This window comes from Muntiacus reevesi, chromosome 9 (genome assembly GCF_963930625.1).
Source record: "Muntiacus reevesi chromosome 9, mMunRee1.1, whole genome shotgun sequence".
NCBI lineage: Eukaryota > Metazoa > Chordata > Mammalia > Artiodactyla > Cervidae > Muntiacus > Muntiacus reevesi.
The window spans coordinates 63,193,321-63,208,217 of NC_089257.1; the positions used below are offsets into that span (position 1 = coordinate 63,193,321).

Consider the following 14,897-nt stretch of genomic DNA (forward strand, 5'->3'; position numbering starts at 1 on the left):
ACCCTCTCCCCTTTCTAACACACTGTATCTTCTGTCTATCACCATCATTGTTTTCTATCTGTTTATTTTTTAAATTATTTTTGTCTGCCCCACCCCCCAAATGCTAGTGCCATAGGGCAGGGGTCTTCGCTTATTTTGTTTACTGGGTCCCCAGCACTTAAAATGGTGCCAGGAACATAAGAAGCCCTTAACACATACTTGTTCAATGAATGAGTGAAGAATGGGTGAATAGGATTGTTGTAGGGATTAAATGCATCGCTGTATGTGAAGCATTTGGTAGGATACCCGGCACCTTATTATTATTTCTGCTGTTGCTATTGTTTGTTAGATGTGACTTGTACAGATTCCTCAGGCTCTTGGCTCTCCGGCTGTCCATCTATAACATGAGGAGATTGATTCACTAGATGAGCTCTCAGCTTCCTTCAGGCTCTAAAAGATCTGCAGTTCTATGATCTGTGTGCTCCAAATACTCAGAGTCTGGAAGGTTCTTCCTAAAGTTCACCTTCTGCTGTTCTCAGCAGCTCAGCTGGGTGTGGAGGTGCTAGGTAACCCTTCACGGCTCCTCTTGCTCTGTCTCTTTAGACACTATTTCTTTTGACCATATAGGGCAGAGATATGGAACCATGATTCAGCCTGGTATTTCTTGGAACCTTTTCCCTTCAAAACATTTGTATGTTTTATTTGCACTGGTTTTGATGCCTTGTTTCATAACATTTTATCACTTTCAATAGAGGCAATTCATTATGTGCATGATCAGAAGTCATTTGATTTTAATTTCCTTAAGAAATTTTTATAGAAATAAGCAAAAAAAAAAAAATTCTTTTTGCCAGACCACATGTCCTGACTTGAGGTGTGGACTTGCGGTCCTTGGAGACGAAGGTTCACACTGTCCTGCCGTGGGTGGGCCTCTGAGCTTGACCGATCCCCGTGGGGACAGGATCATACCTCAGAGGGCTCAGAAGCACCTGCTTTAGGAGCCCCCGTTGGCAGGGCTAAGATCATCCTCACAGGCGCTGTGAGGACATTTTGGGCCATTATGTCTCCCCAGAATCCCCTTCTGAAAGAGGCAATCTGGAACCCCTGTTCTCCCCCACAGCTGACTTTGTGGGGGCAGCTTTAGGAATACAGGTAGCTTCATCCTCCGGGTATCTGGCATTTGCTGACTAACTGGGGAGGCCTCGGGGGAGGGGCAGGGGACAGGTCTGGCTAGTTCTGCGCTGTTGTTCATACATGGGATTACTTCACATGTCCCAACCAGCTTCCCCGCCCAGCTGCGGGGGGGTGGCCCTCAATTCCAGCCCCCTTTTCCCTACATGCCTGGGACGCCAGAGGCCAACATGGAGCTTCCCTTCGACACCAGCTGAGTCCGGAGGCTTCAGCCCTTCGGAGACCATGGAAAGGGACAGTCGCCGGGTGAGTGCGTCTGGGGACCTCGGGCCAGAACCTCGTAGCACCGGGAAAGCAGGGACGGGTCTGGCAGCCAGGTGTGGCACGGGCACCCGCGTGCGCCCTGGGTTCCAGAGGAAGCTGAAGGTGCCTTTTCTAGGAGCTACTTGCCAGCTACTCGGGCAACCTGCTTTATCACAATTCCTAGAAGGGGCCGCATGGGAGGGGAAGCTGATGGGATCTGGAGACTGGTCAGGAAGCACCTCTGGGCTCTGTGGCTGGATTCCGGGTTCCCATTCTGTGGTCCCTGAGAATCCCAGCCAGTGTGTGTGCTCTTGGGAAGTCTTTGCTGGTTTGAGAATCACAAAAAATTATTAATAACATTCTAACCAAGCTTCAAGGTTATCTTGGGTAACTCCCTCACTAAACCATCCTGGAAAAGGTGACTTTCTATGTGTATTTAAGATCTTCAATGGGCTTTTTCAGCTTTCCTTGGTCATTATTTTGAGCCTCAATAATAGTCACACTTGGAAAGTGCTTCCTTATGTCTAACCATGATTCCTTCTGCTACAACCAAGGTGACTTTCCTCTTCTGCTTTTGGTGGTAGAGAGCAGCCAACTGTCCTCTATGGAAAAGCCAGCCGTGTACATCTGAAGGCTTCCAGAGACTTTGTTCAACAATTCCTCAGCTTTCTTTCCTTGAGGGAAATGCCTCTTGTGCTCTAACTTCTCCTCGGGTCTTATTTTCTGCTCGTCTCCACCTTCTTCAGTTCTCTGCTGATGTGGTAGAATCTAGGACTTGGGGAAGGATGGGCCACCTCGGGAACTGAAGCCTATGTTCTGGTTGATAGTGGGTTTGTGGTCCATTTTGAACCCCAGAAGTGTTTCTGCAAGCTTTACCATCATCTCTCTTGCCATTTTTTTCTAGCTCCTTCTTAACTTTTCTGTCCCAGGTTTTCTCTCCTGCCTCCTGCTCTGGACTCCTTGGCTCATGTCTCTGCCTCACCAAGGTCATTTGACCCCAGGCTTCTGGGGGTCACTGGAGCCTCTGGTGAACAGTAAGGGTAAAACAGAGGGAGTTTCGTCTGAGGTATGGGGAAAGTGAATGCATGGTCTCAGCCACGGGTCATGTTCCTCGGTAACTTGCTGGGAACCTAAACTTCATGGTTCCTAGACATGAGGGTGAGAACAGAAGCTATCTGAAGGGTCAGTCCCTGGGGCAGAGTGATGGGAGGTGATACCTGCTAGGACGCTCACCTCTCCAGAGCTAGGGACCAACATGGAAGGTCACTGGAGGGGCATAGGATGGAGTGCAGGCTTTTCATTATTGATGGAATAAATGACACGTGTATGGCAGGTGCCATGTTCACTCTGGGAGGCCATCCTAACTTACCCTGGAATGAAAGAACTGAATAATTGCTTCCTTAGTTAGGGTTCTTAGATTTGTCCCCTTATTTAAAGTGGAACCTCCAAGATTGTGAGCCTGAGGTGGGAACAGAGAGAGCTTCCTGAGGATTTTAATCTTATCTGCAGTGGGTTTCTTAATATAAATGAAATTGAATAAGAGCAAAGTGGGAGTAATTGATCATCCAAGGCTGTGTCTTCTGCCTGAGGACTCCGTTGTAGAAGGATACGTTGTACTTTTTGACCTTCAGCTCCATAGAGTAGTTAGAAAGATGGGGGCAAGTGCTCGGGGCTGGTGCACTGGGAAGACCCAGAGGGATGGGATGGGGAGGGAGGTGGAAGCAGGGATCAGGATGGGGAACACATGTAAATCCAAGGCTGATTCATGTCGATGTATGGCAAAAACCACTACAATATTGTAAAGTAATTAGCCTCCAACTAATAAACATAAACGAAAAAAAAAAAGAAATGGTGGCCAATGGACTTAAGCCTGATGAAGCTTCTCTGTGAGCTGGTTGGGGCTCCAGGGGAATCTTGGAAAGAAGGTGGAGAAGGATCAGAGCTTCTTTGTATTCAAAAGAGAAGCTGTAGGGTGTGGTGGACAGAACACTGACCAAGTTCCAGGTCAGCTGTGACTTTGAACCAATTCTTAACCTTTCTGCACCTTAGTTTCTTCATTTGTGAAATGGAACAAATGTAGTATCTATTTCAAGGAGTCTTAGTATCTTTCACATAAGAAGGCTCTTTGAGGAGAATATCTAGCATAGTTAGATAGGTATAGAGGTAGACATATATTCATAGCTAAGATTTATTGTCATCATCATCATTATCTAGGGTCTAGTCCTAGTTCCTCTAAATTTGGACAAATATCTTCTGTTCTCTGGTCCTCAGTTTCCCTACTTACAAAGCGAGAGGGTTGGACAAATTGCTCCGAGGCCCCTTCCTGGTTCCATGGCAGTTTCTGGAATCACATAGAGTGGAACTACAGATGTGCCACAGTGGAGATGCACATTTATTCTTAAAAAATAGTGTGTATTTTGTGTTTTTTCATAAGGCGTCACATTCTTAATCCTTAAAGAAGTATCACATTTATTAAAGAAAGACAGAAATAGACCCACTGATAAAGCAACAATTCTCTGTAGAGTGGATTTTCCCCTCCTGGGTCTACTTGAAGTGGAGAAGGTTTTCCAAGACCACAGATGCAGTGGACTTGAGAATGGCTGGAGATCCCAAGTCTGGTCCAGGATGAGGCAGCCTCTCTACAGGGGGTTTGTCAGGTTCCCACGATGGCAGACAGCAGGCTCAGGTGACTCTGCTGTTCCCTAGACCCTGAAGTGTAGGCACCCCCTAGGACCTCCGGCACCTGCCCTTCATCCCTGCAGGTATGCAAGTTGGTCTCATGTGGGTCCCATGTTGGCACTGGTGCTGAGCGGCCTTCCACCAAGCCCATCCTGCCTTGCCTCCCCCTGTGTGGTCACTGTGATCTAGCAAATGTGAGCGTGAATGTGGGGGTGTGTATGTACGGGGCTCCAGGCTGGGTGCTGGGCAGGAAGACCGACTGATGTAACAATAGCCACTTAGCTTAGTGTCTTAGGTAAGTGTTTTGGCAAAACAGCTTCCTCTTGGTACGGCAACAAGGGGGTGGATGGTGCCCAGCCAGGCAGGGAGGGTGCTGGGTTGGGGCATGAGGGAAGCTGGCACAGGGAACCCTGGGCTTTGTCAGCCAAGAGGAGGCCTTAGTAATGCCAGGTGGAGTCTGTGATAGGGTAGCAATACCCAGGACTGCCCACGGGGCTCCCATTCATACCAACCTTGAACTGTGTCAACACCCCAGCATTGGCAGAGAGGGGACGTAAGGAGAAACTGAGGACCAAGTTCCTGGGAAACCAAACATTGTTTGCTTGGCAATAGGGGGTACTCAGTACTCTTTGAACTATTTGATTAATGATTTAATGAATAGGAAGGTGTTTTCATTCTGGTCTAATAGGGATCCCCAGCTTTTTCACATGTATAAGAGGCCTCATAAACTAGAAGGAACTTTAGCTCCCAATCAGGCTGGCAATTTTCAAGTTCTTTGTAGCAGCAGCCTCTTTCATTCAGATGAAATCTTATCTGGAACCCATTGTATCAAACTGAAAAGTTAATCTGCTCTGTTTGAAGTGGGATAAATTTAGGACTTGAAGACTTTTACTTAGTAAGCTGGATTCCAAGGCATCTCCACGGAACTTCGAATGCTCTGGAGAAACATGTCTGAAAATGGCTGTTTTTTTTTTTAATTTATTTTTACATTTTTTATTTTGTATTGGGGCATACCAGCCCAGTAACAAACAGCACTGTGAAAGTCTCAGGCGAACAGGGAAGGGCCTCAGCCATACACATACATGTATCCATTCGCCCTCGAACTGCCATCCCATCCAGGCTGCCACGTAACACTGAGTAGAGTTCCCTGCACTAGACAGTAGGTCCTTATTGGTTATCCATTTAAAATATGGCAGTGTGTACATGTCCATCCCAAGCTCCCTGACTATCCCTTCCTGCCCTCCCCCCACCCCACACGCCCCAGCAGCCATAAGCTCGGTCTCAGTCTGTGAGTCTGTCTCTGGAAAACAGCTGATTGTTCAATCCCTTCATTGTGTAAAGTTGCCAGCTCCAGAAAGGAATGCCGTTATCCCTCAGGTCACAGAGCTGGTTCAGAGCAGAAGCAAGATTCCCTGGTGCCTTCGGTGGTGGGGCGAGGGGCACCTCACAGCTCCGGCTCCTTGTTCTGGAGCCCAGTTTAATTCCAGGCTGCCTCGGGCCCCTGAGGCTAACATTGCTCGTATGTGTGTGTGGGGGGGGGGGGGGGGGGAGGGTGTGATGGGGCTGGGTGGGAGGAGATGCTGGGGAATCTGCCTGTGTTCTGAGAGCCCTGAATCTGTGGGGTTTCTCCGGGTCCAGGGAAGGGAGGGGAGGAGTCAGCCCTGTGTACTGGGCATGCGACGAAGCCTGGCTTGGGCAGTGGGGATGGAAAGAAGCTTGAACCTTTCTGATCCAGTCCAGTTCACGCTGGAGGGTGTTCAGGATTCCCTGCGTGGCCCAGGGGCTCCCCAGGCTCCCAATAAGCCAGGGTGCTTTTCGGGTGCTGTTAAAGGGGCTCCTGATCTTTCTTAGAACCCCGGCTTCCGCAGGGGTTGGGGATCACCTCTTCCTGCCTAGCCTGGAGTGCTGGGGTGCCCACCCCTCGAACCTCCTTGATGCTCAGGATCCCTGGAAAAGAGACATTGTCACAGGGGCTGCAAGCTAGTGAAGAGTCGGTCTTTCCTGAGCTTGTTAAGGGGCGGGCAGTGGGGGGAGCCTGGAGGTGGGCAGCAACTGAGGACAGGAGTCAGAAGGTCCGGATTCTGGTCCTAGCGCTGCCCCCACTGGCTGTGTGACCTTCGGCAAGTCACACTGCCTTTCTGGGCCTTAATGACCTCAGCAGTAGGAAAATGGGTTGGACTAGTGGGTTTTCAAGATGCTTCTAGTCTATAGACAACCTTGAGCACAGCCCAGGGCTGAGGAGGGAGGCCCAGTCAGTCCAGGCTGGACTTGAAGGGCCCTGATGGACCTGCCCTTGGCCATGAAGACATGTTCAAGTTGCTGTAGGTGGACCTTCTTTTATTTTTTTAATTAAAAAAAATTAAATTTAGTTTTAAAAATTGGAGTAAAATTGCTTTACAACATTGCATTAATTTCTGCTGTAAAACCATGTGAATCAGCTCTTTGTGAGCATATATCCCCCCTCCATCTGCCCCCGGCGTGCTGCAGTCCACGGGGTCGCAAAGAGTCAGACACGACTGGGCAACTGAACAGCAACAACAAATCCCCTCCCTCTCAAGCCTCTCTGCCAGCCCCACTCCCATCCCACCCCTCTAGGTCATCGCAGACCACCAGGCTGAGCTCCCTGTGTTATGCACACGGTTGTGTATATATGTCGGGGCTGCCCTCTCGGGGCTTCTCAGGGGGAACTAGTGGTAAAGAACCCACCTGCCAACCCAGGAGACGTGAGAGATGCAGGTCAGGAGGGTCCTCTGGAGGAGGGCATGGCAACCCACTCCAGTATCCCTGCCTGAAGGATCCTATGGCCAGAGGGGCCCGTGGGCTACAGTCCATGCGGTTGCAAAGAGTCGGATATGACCGAAGTGCCTTAGCACCGACAACGCAACTCTCTCAGCTCGTCCCACCCTCTTCTTCCCCACCTGTGTCCACAAGTCTGTTCTCTACGTCGGCATCTCTATTGCAGGTGGACGTTCTTAAGTCTAGCGTGAGACATTATTAAAGGGTACTTTTCCCTGTGCTGCCTGGGGCTCTGAGTGACGCACAGACTGCAGGCTGCAGTCTGTGGGTAAATAACTGTCTCTGCGGAAAGCCCAGGGCACAGTCCATGGCGGCAGCCACATAACTGCTGAGATGAAGCAATCTGAGAGTGCCTGTTACACCACTCAGCACAGCCGGAGGCCCCCTCCTCCCCGGCACCTCTGGCTCGGCCTGCAGGAGATGCAGAGAGGCCAAGGGTAGGACACACCCGGGGCTTGTTAGCTCACTCCCATCCCCCACCAGGTAAGGGGCCAGGGCAGAGTCACAGCAGGAAACCACAACTCTGACCCAGGAGCCATGGTGACTCTACCCCTGACGCTTTTGGTGCAGAGGGCAGGTCTCTGGTTTTAGTCCCTGTTCTGCGATTAGACGAGACGTACCTGAGTGACTTTGAGCAAAGCACACAAGTAATTAGGGCCTCTACTTTCTCATCTGTAAAATGGACATAATAATCCTCAGCAACTCCTGGCCAGGAAAGAGCTTGGAAAGAGCCCCAGGGCCCAGGGCCAGGCCTGCTCTTGTCAGCCCTCTCCCTGGCCCATCCCCCGCTGCCTTCCTGTGGACCCCAGCCCCACCTCCCTCCTCCTGCCCCAGAACATCTCGAGGGGACTGGATGAGTTTTGAGTAGGGGTCCCTGGGAGCTGCAGAGACACAGGCAGGTGGTAGTAGTGGCCACCTGGGGTGTAGGGCTGGTTCATAAGAGGGTGAGGGTTCACAGTTCTATTTGTCAAGGGGGTAAACCCAGAGACCATGCCAGGGGTGGATGGATTAGATAGGAAGAAATGGACCAGCTATGCTAAGCCAGGGAAATGGCCCTGAGTCACTCAGGCTTTGGCTCTGCCCTGTCCCCTGCCTCCCAGGGAAGGCCGAGGAGCCTCTGGTCTGTGGGCAGGTTGTGGAGAGCCTGGGCCTTGGTCCTCTGAGTTCCATTCCTGGGTCTGCTGCTCACAGGCCAAGGCCAGGGGTCAGGCTGGTTCTGGCCTGGGCTCTGCCCCTTGTTCTGGGACCTGGGGCAGGAAGTCTCCTCCCCGCCCTGTTCCCCACCTGCTCAAGGCATCTGCTCTGAGGGTGAGGTCAGGCCTCCAGGAGGGATGCTGGAATCTCAGCAACTGCTCTCCAAGAATGGAGGAAAGGAAATGAGTTACTGCTCTAGTAGGCAAGACATCAGGAAGGACTTCTTGGAAGTTGGGGTGGCAGGCCATGAACGGCCATGGAACCTCCTATTCTGGGGGTCCTGGAAAATGAGAACACCTAGCATGTCCTGTGATGGTTTGGAGTCAGGAAGATGGAGTCAATGGCCTCATTCTGACGCTGTGTTCCTCTGGTCTTGGGGCCGCCCTTCCATCCTGCTGTCCCCGCTAGGGGGACACACTTGGGTGGCTTCCCACATGGGCCGCTCTGTCTGGCATCTGGAGGTCCAGGACTATTCTCTTGCCCTGGTCCACGGGCTCAGAAACTCTCCACCCTCCCCCACCCTGTCTGACACTAGAGGGCTTGCTCTCCTGAGGCCGGGGCCTCTGGGGCCCCCAGCCCCTTCTGGGGTATCACTCTTTCTCCCCTCCCCAAAGCTTCTTCTCCACCCCCCACTTCCCAACCCTGGGAAGATTTTGTGACTGGAGATGACTCACCCTTCCACCTGGCTCCTTGGGCACTGAGCCCCCGGGTTGGTTCCATCTTACAGTTTCCACCTCCCTCTAGACTCAGAGAAGAGGGACCCAGGTGGGTCTCTTGCTAGGATCCCAGAGCTCAGCTCATCTCTGCTTCCTGCTGGTCAAGGCCTAGGGTGGGCAGGTTTGGACCTACCTGTGAGTGAAGCCAGCATCAGGGACAGGGACCCTGCCTCCTTGGCTGCTCTTGGCCTCCTGCTCTGCCTGCCCGCCCCCTGTTCCCTCCAACCTCCCCGAGGTACACTCACCCCCATCTTCCTCTGGGCCTTTGCCACTGCAGGCCTCTCAGCCCTTTCTCTCTTACGTGGCCCCTGCCCGTCATGATGGGGTAACAGGATCAGAAGCTTTGATCAAGTCCCAAGACCACTAATCCTTTTCGAGGTTTTAGGCATGCTCTTGAGTGCCTCTGAACCTCAGTTTCCTCATGTATAAACTGGAGATAAAAATTTCTGTCCAGCTTGTTAACTAAGAGCCTTGTGAAAAATGGAATAAAGGGTATAAAAGCTCTTTGCAAATTGTAAATCCTGAAGAAATGCAGGAAGTTACTCTGGGCCTTCTTGATACTCTGGGGCCAGATTCTACTTGCTCTGAGGGGGCCTAGTGAAAATCCAAGCCCATCAATGAACTGAGATGTGAATTTGGGCATATTCTCAACCACTTTGGAGCTCACTTCAAAATCTATAAAATGGAGTTAATAATACCAATCATGAAAAGCTATTATGAGGTTGAATGAAATGGGATCAAGTAAGACGTCTGGTGGGCTGTTACATTTGTTATAGCGATGAGCATTTATAAACTGGGCTCTGTCATATTGATTCCTTGCTTATCTGGGGGAAGGAGACAAGATCAATCCCATTTCACACGTGGGGAGACAGATTCTGAAGGGTTAACTCACCTGCCTGAGCCAGTTAGGCATGGTTGTCATCATATCTGAACACCGATTTTTCCATTTGAAGCCCAATGTCTCTAACAAACACGCAAATAGACACCTACCCACCCGCCATCACCAAGTGTGATGGTCACCGAGCGCTTACTCTACAGAATCACCCATCACTGCAATGCTGCGAGGCAGGGTGACCAGCTCACTGTACAGATGAGGAAACCAAGATGCACAGAGGTTAAGTCACTTTCCCAGAATTACCACCTGGTTTCGAGAGTACTGAAGGGCTCCTGACCACCAGGTTCCACCCGATCCTGACAGGCCACTGGGACCAACCCTGCTTCCCACCAGAAAGTTCCACAAGGTCGAGATCCCTGTAGGAACCCCCGGCCCCACTCCCAGATCCTCTCTGATGCAAGGTCCCAGGCCTGATTCTCAGGCCACATCACAGATGCAGAACAAGCAGCCCATGCACAGAGAAAAGATGTGCCAGGAGCCTCTGACTGTTGACTCAAGGAGGCAGGGGACTCAGATGCACACAGGTTTGTGGCAGTTCCAGACTATGGGGTTCTGGGCAATCTGTGCTCTGAGCCTTGGAGTCCTCATCTACAAAATGAGCTTCTAGATGTGTCAACCTCCCAGGGATGGAGCGAGGACACCAGGAGGCCACAGATATGCAGGTTTATTGTAAACTCTAAAGTACCACACACTGGGAGCTATTATCAGATTATTGTCTTGAGTTATGGGAATTTCCCCTGAGGTGGGGATAAACTTATACTATGAGCATCACAGAAGTAGGCCTGGTAGGTCAGTGGGGATGCCACCATGCCAAGGTCCCCAGGCAGGCGCTGAGGCTTGGGTGACTGGTGGGAAGGAAGGACAGGACTCTACCTAGTCTGAGCTTGTCCCTCTCATGGCAGGACCTTGGTCTGGCCTTTGTCCAGCTCCCTCTTTCTCTAAAGATGAGCTCACACCACCTTATAGCCCTCTGGTCATGCCCCAGGGCTGTTAAATCTCAGCATGGTGGGTGCTGGGTGCGCCAGTGCAAAGAGGGAGAGGAGTGACGGTTTCCTGCTGGACACAGGGCAGAGAGGTCCTATTTTATCTCACTGAATCCTCAGGACGATTAGTCCTCTTCTACAGATTAAGCAAAAGGAAAGCTGAGGGGCTTGTCCAAAGTCACACTTCGGGTGAGACCTAGGATTGGGACCCAGGTTTGCCTGACACCAAAGCCAGTGCTGTGAACAGAGGCATTGCACATTTCCACATATTCTCACCTCCTCTCCCTGCTCCAACTCCTATCCTGTTGCCCTTGAGGCTTCCGGGGGCATAACCTGTCTTTGTTCTGTGGAGCTCTAGCCTCTAGGCAGCGGGGGTAGGAGGGAAATTTGAGCTCTGGTTCACCTGGGTCAGCAGCTGCTGCAGGTGCTCTTCACGCCCCTAAATACACACGCGTGTGTCCCCATTCTGCTGGCCGGGGCCTCTGGACCATGTGTATTTACCCACATCTGTCAGTGAACCCCAGTGACTAGTGACTCCTGGGATAGTCACTCCTGGTCCCTGGCCCTGGCAAGCTGAGAGTGGTCAGGGATGTGACATTCATTCTTGGATTCATCTCACAGCCTCCAGAAAAACAAAGAAGTAACTAAATCCATTACCTCTGACTCTTAGAAGATGGAATTAAAAAAAAAGCCAACCCTGTCTGGTAGGCTTGATAGTGTTGACTTGAGTCTGATGTTCTAATAAGCAGGACTTTTTAGTAACTGGGCTGCTTACTAATAATGTCAAATGCATTTAAGTACAGTGGTAGGTGACAGATGAAAAGGAGGTGCCTGAGGTCCAGAGCCCACCCCCTCCTCACAGCCCTGCTGACTGTACCCCCAGCGCAGGGACCCTGAGCACAGGTCCCGGCTCCCCCCCTTCCTGCTGCTCCCCCATTGCCCTCCTTGGTGTTCAGTCAACCTTTAGCAAAAATGAGAATGAGGGGCAGATGTGACCCCCTTGGCCAGGCTAGTCCCCAGCTCCCCTTGCTGTGCTGGGGGCTCCTACAGGGGCTTAGAAGGCAGAGGTGGTGCGAGGGAGGGCAGAGAGCTCTGTAAGGCGCCAGGGAGAGGAGAGAGGAGGCCTAATCTGGTGACAGGGACTGGGGGTCCTACAGACCAGGGCATGGCTGCCACCAGAGGCTGCTCGAAGACTTTCCATCAGCCCTGGCTGCTCACCAGTTCCCAGTCCCAGAATGCGTGCACCCAAAGTCTTAGGCTTTTCACGGAGGAACAGCTCTGGTGTTCGTGGATCACCCACTCTGGCCACAGCTGTTTTAATTTTCACCTCCCTCCTCAGAGAGGCTGCAAAGCCTTCTGGTTGAACATGACCTTCAGAGCCCAACTTTCTGGGCTCACATCCTGGGTCTGCCACTCTCACATGAGAGTTTGATCAAGTTTGATCAATCTCTCTGCCTCTGTTTCCCTGGCTGTACAATAGGGATAATCAGAGTTCCTCTTCATAGGGTTGTTTCTCAAGATCAAGTGAGTAAATACATATAAAGCATGTTAAGTCCTCTGAAACTACAGATTAAAGTGCTAAATCTGAGTGAATGAATCACTTCTCCTATAGCTGAATAAGGTTAAGGACCTTGGTCACCTTCTTCCCCTGCATTCTACCTTCTCCTGTTGTATTGTTGTGTGTGTGTATGTGTGTTTGTGTCTGTGAATGTGCATGAGTTCCCTTGTTACTGAGAAGAGGGGAGAACAAGGCAGGCCAGGGCTTTTCTTAAGCAGTGCTTCTCACACTTTTTGATGACAGCTCAAAGTAAGAATGATGTTTTATAATCTAACACACATACACAGAAGGATGGGGTGCCGGGGAGTGAAGAGGGAAGAAAGGGTGGTAACTCCCAGCTCAGAGTGAGGTCTGGTCCAGCAGCCTCTTTTTTGAGGGTCCCTAGACACATGTAGCCCCTGGAGGAGGGCATGGCAACTCAGTCCAGTATTGTCTGGAGAATCCCATGGACAGAGGAGCCTGGCGGGCTACAGTCCATGGGTCACACAGAGTTGGACTGAAGTGACTAAGCACAGCACAGAGACATACAGCCAAAGCAGATGCCTCATGTTCTAGGCAGATGGCCCAGTGCCCTCTGCCCACCTCTCTGTGTGGGGAGAGACCACAGGGAGCTGGGGACAGCAGGCTGTGAGCTTTCATTCCATCCTCAGACACTCTCTTCCCTGTTTGGGGGCTCTGCTCAGCCCTCAGCCACCTGCCCCAGGACCTCTGTCTCCTGGGTCAGCAGGGCTGACCTCTGGGTGAGTTAATAGAGGAGGAGCCTGAGGGACAGACTTCCATCTGCTTTCAGAATGCCTCCCCGGCAAGGACGCCTCCAGTCCGGGCATCCCCGGGCCGAGCACCCCCAGCCCGAGCATCACCTTCCAGGTCATCGTCTGGCAGGTCCTCGTCTGCCATGTCAGCCTTCACGACATCATCTCCAACTCGAGTGTACCTTGTCAGAGCCACGCCAGTGGGGACTGTCCCTGTCCATGCATCTCCTGCCAGGGCCACACCAGCTGCCAGGGCCGCCGGGGAGAGCCCAGGTAAGGGGACTCCTGCAGGGAAGGCAAGAGGAACAGGGAAGCTGTCCGAAGGCGGAGGGGGTGTGGTGGGGGTGAATCTCCAAGTTGGACACTCACTGCTTCTCCTCTAGTTCTTGGATGACAATGTCTGGGAAGGAGAGGGGATGGTCTGGATGGGCAGTGGGGGACCTGGGGAGGTGGGGGCAGAAAGAAACCATGACACACAAACCCAAGACCATGGGAAACTGGGGCAAATGCAGTAAAGCATAAGAAATCAGGACCAACAAAGCAGGTATGACTTTGGAGGCTGCACAGTCTGGGTCAAGGTGCAAATTTTGAGAGCCAGAGCTCCTGGTTAGAAACCAGGCCTCTTTCCTAGGGCTGCCCTGGAGGGTCTGCCGGGGAGGCTGGGGTCTACATGGGAGTACAGTGATGATCAGGGGCCTATCTGTGGGTGAGGGAGCAAAGGGAGAGATCCTAATCAGACAGGCACTCCCCACCCCCAACTTCCCAAGCTGGCCATTATGATTCAGCTCATGCGGAGAGATGCCAAGTGGGCCTCAGGGACTGGCTCTGCCCTTAAAGAAGCAGCCCTTTTTCCCATCCCAACTTTGCCCTCCTCTTGCTCGCGACTTCAGTCTGCCCCAGCACTGCAATACAAACAGTCCTGGAGAAGTATCTCAGATTTGGGGCTTGTCTTGCCCTCCGAAGAGTCAATGAGGCACTTTGGTGTAGAGACCCTTGGAATTAAATACATTTCATTTGAATCCCTGTTCTGCCAACTCACTAGCCAAGTAACCCTGAGCAAGTAATTTAACCTCCATGAACCTCAGCTTCCCCATCTATAAAATGGGTATAATAATGTCCAGTTCACACAGTTGCTGTCAGAATTAAATAAGATACCACACGCAAATGCCTAACTGGCCCATAATAGATGCTAAGTAAAAGGAAGCTTGGTATCAGGCAGGGATGGTACCATATTCTGGGTGGAGAGGGCCTAACTGGGTCCTCCTGGACCAGCCTTCTTTCCCTACCCCTTCTCCTCTGTGCCGGACTCCCCTCTCACAGTCTCACCCTCCCCTGCTGCTGGCCTGCTCCTAGGTATCACCTTGCCCAAGTTCACCTGGCGGGAGAGCCAGAAGCGGCTGCCGCTCATCGGATGTGTCCTCCTTCTCATCGCCCTCGTGGTGTCGCTCATCATCCTATGTGAGTTTAACAGAGGGAGCAAGGCTGGCCCCTGGTCATTGCGGGGTGGAGTCGGGTTGGGGGATGGGGGCACTCAGCAGGGAGACAAGAGTGGGGAACACACACCAGCTGCTGTGTCCTCAGAGGGCCGCTCCTACAAGCGGCCTTGAACCCTGGCACCTCCAGGCCCCTTGGAGGTGGGTGGTCTGAGAGGGTGGGAAGTCAGAGGAAACAGGAGTGGGTCCCTTCTGTAGAAGTTCACCAGTCTGAACTCAGTTTCTGTGTCTTCAAATGGGATTAAATCCATTCATTCATTCAAGTTAACATGTGCTTAGTAAAATATCCTGAAGATTTCACTGGGTTATGAGAAATAAAGGAGCTAATGGCACAGTGCCCGACACAAAATGCCACTCTAAAAATCTGAATTATTTAAAAAACAAGCATTAAAGACATTGATGAGATAAAGGCCCCTTGGGC

The 14,897-nt window shown here is 51.6% G+C and overlaps 1 protein-coding gene across 1 annotated transcript in view; it reads left to right on the top strand.

Moving 5' to 3' along the window:
• Positions 1–1,392: 1,392 nt before the first annotated feature.
• The window catches only part of TMPRSS13 (transmembrane serine protease 13), a 31,626-nt gene continuing 18,121 nt past the window's right edge, over positions 1,393–14,897 (top strand). Inside the window, exons 1-3 of the mRNA XM_065946137.1 lie at positions 1,393–1,533; positions 13,022–13,256; positions 14,337–14,441. Of these exons, the coding sequence (XP_065802209.1) occupies positions 1,393–1,533; positions 13,022–13,256; positions 14,337–14,441 (481 nt within the window). The remainder of the gene's footprint in view (positions 1,534–13,021; positions 13,257–14,336; positions 14,442–14,897) is intronic.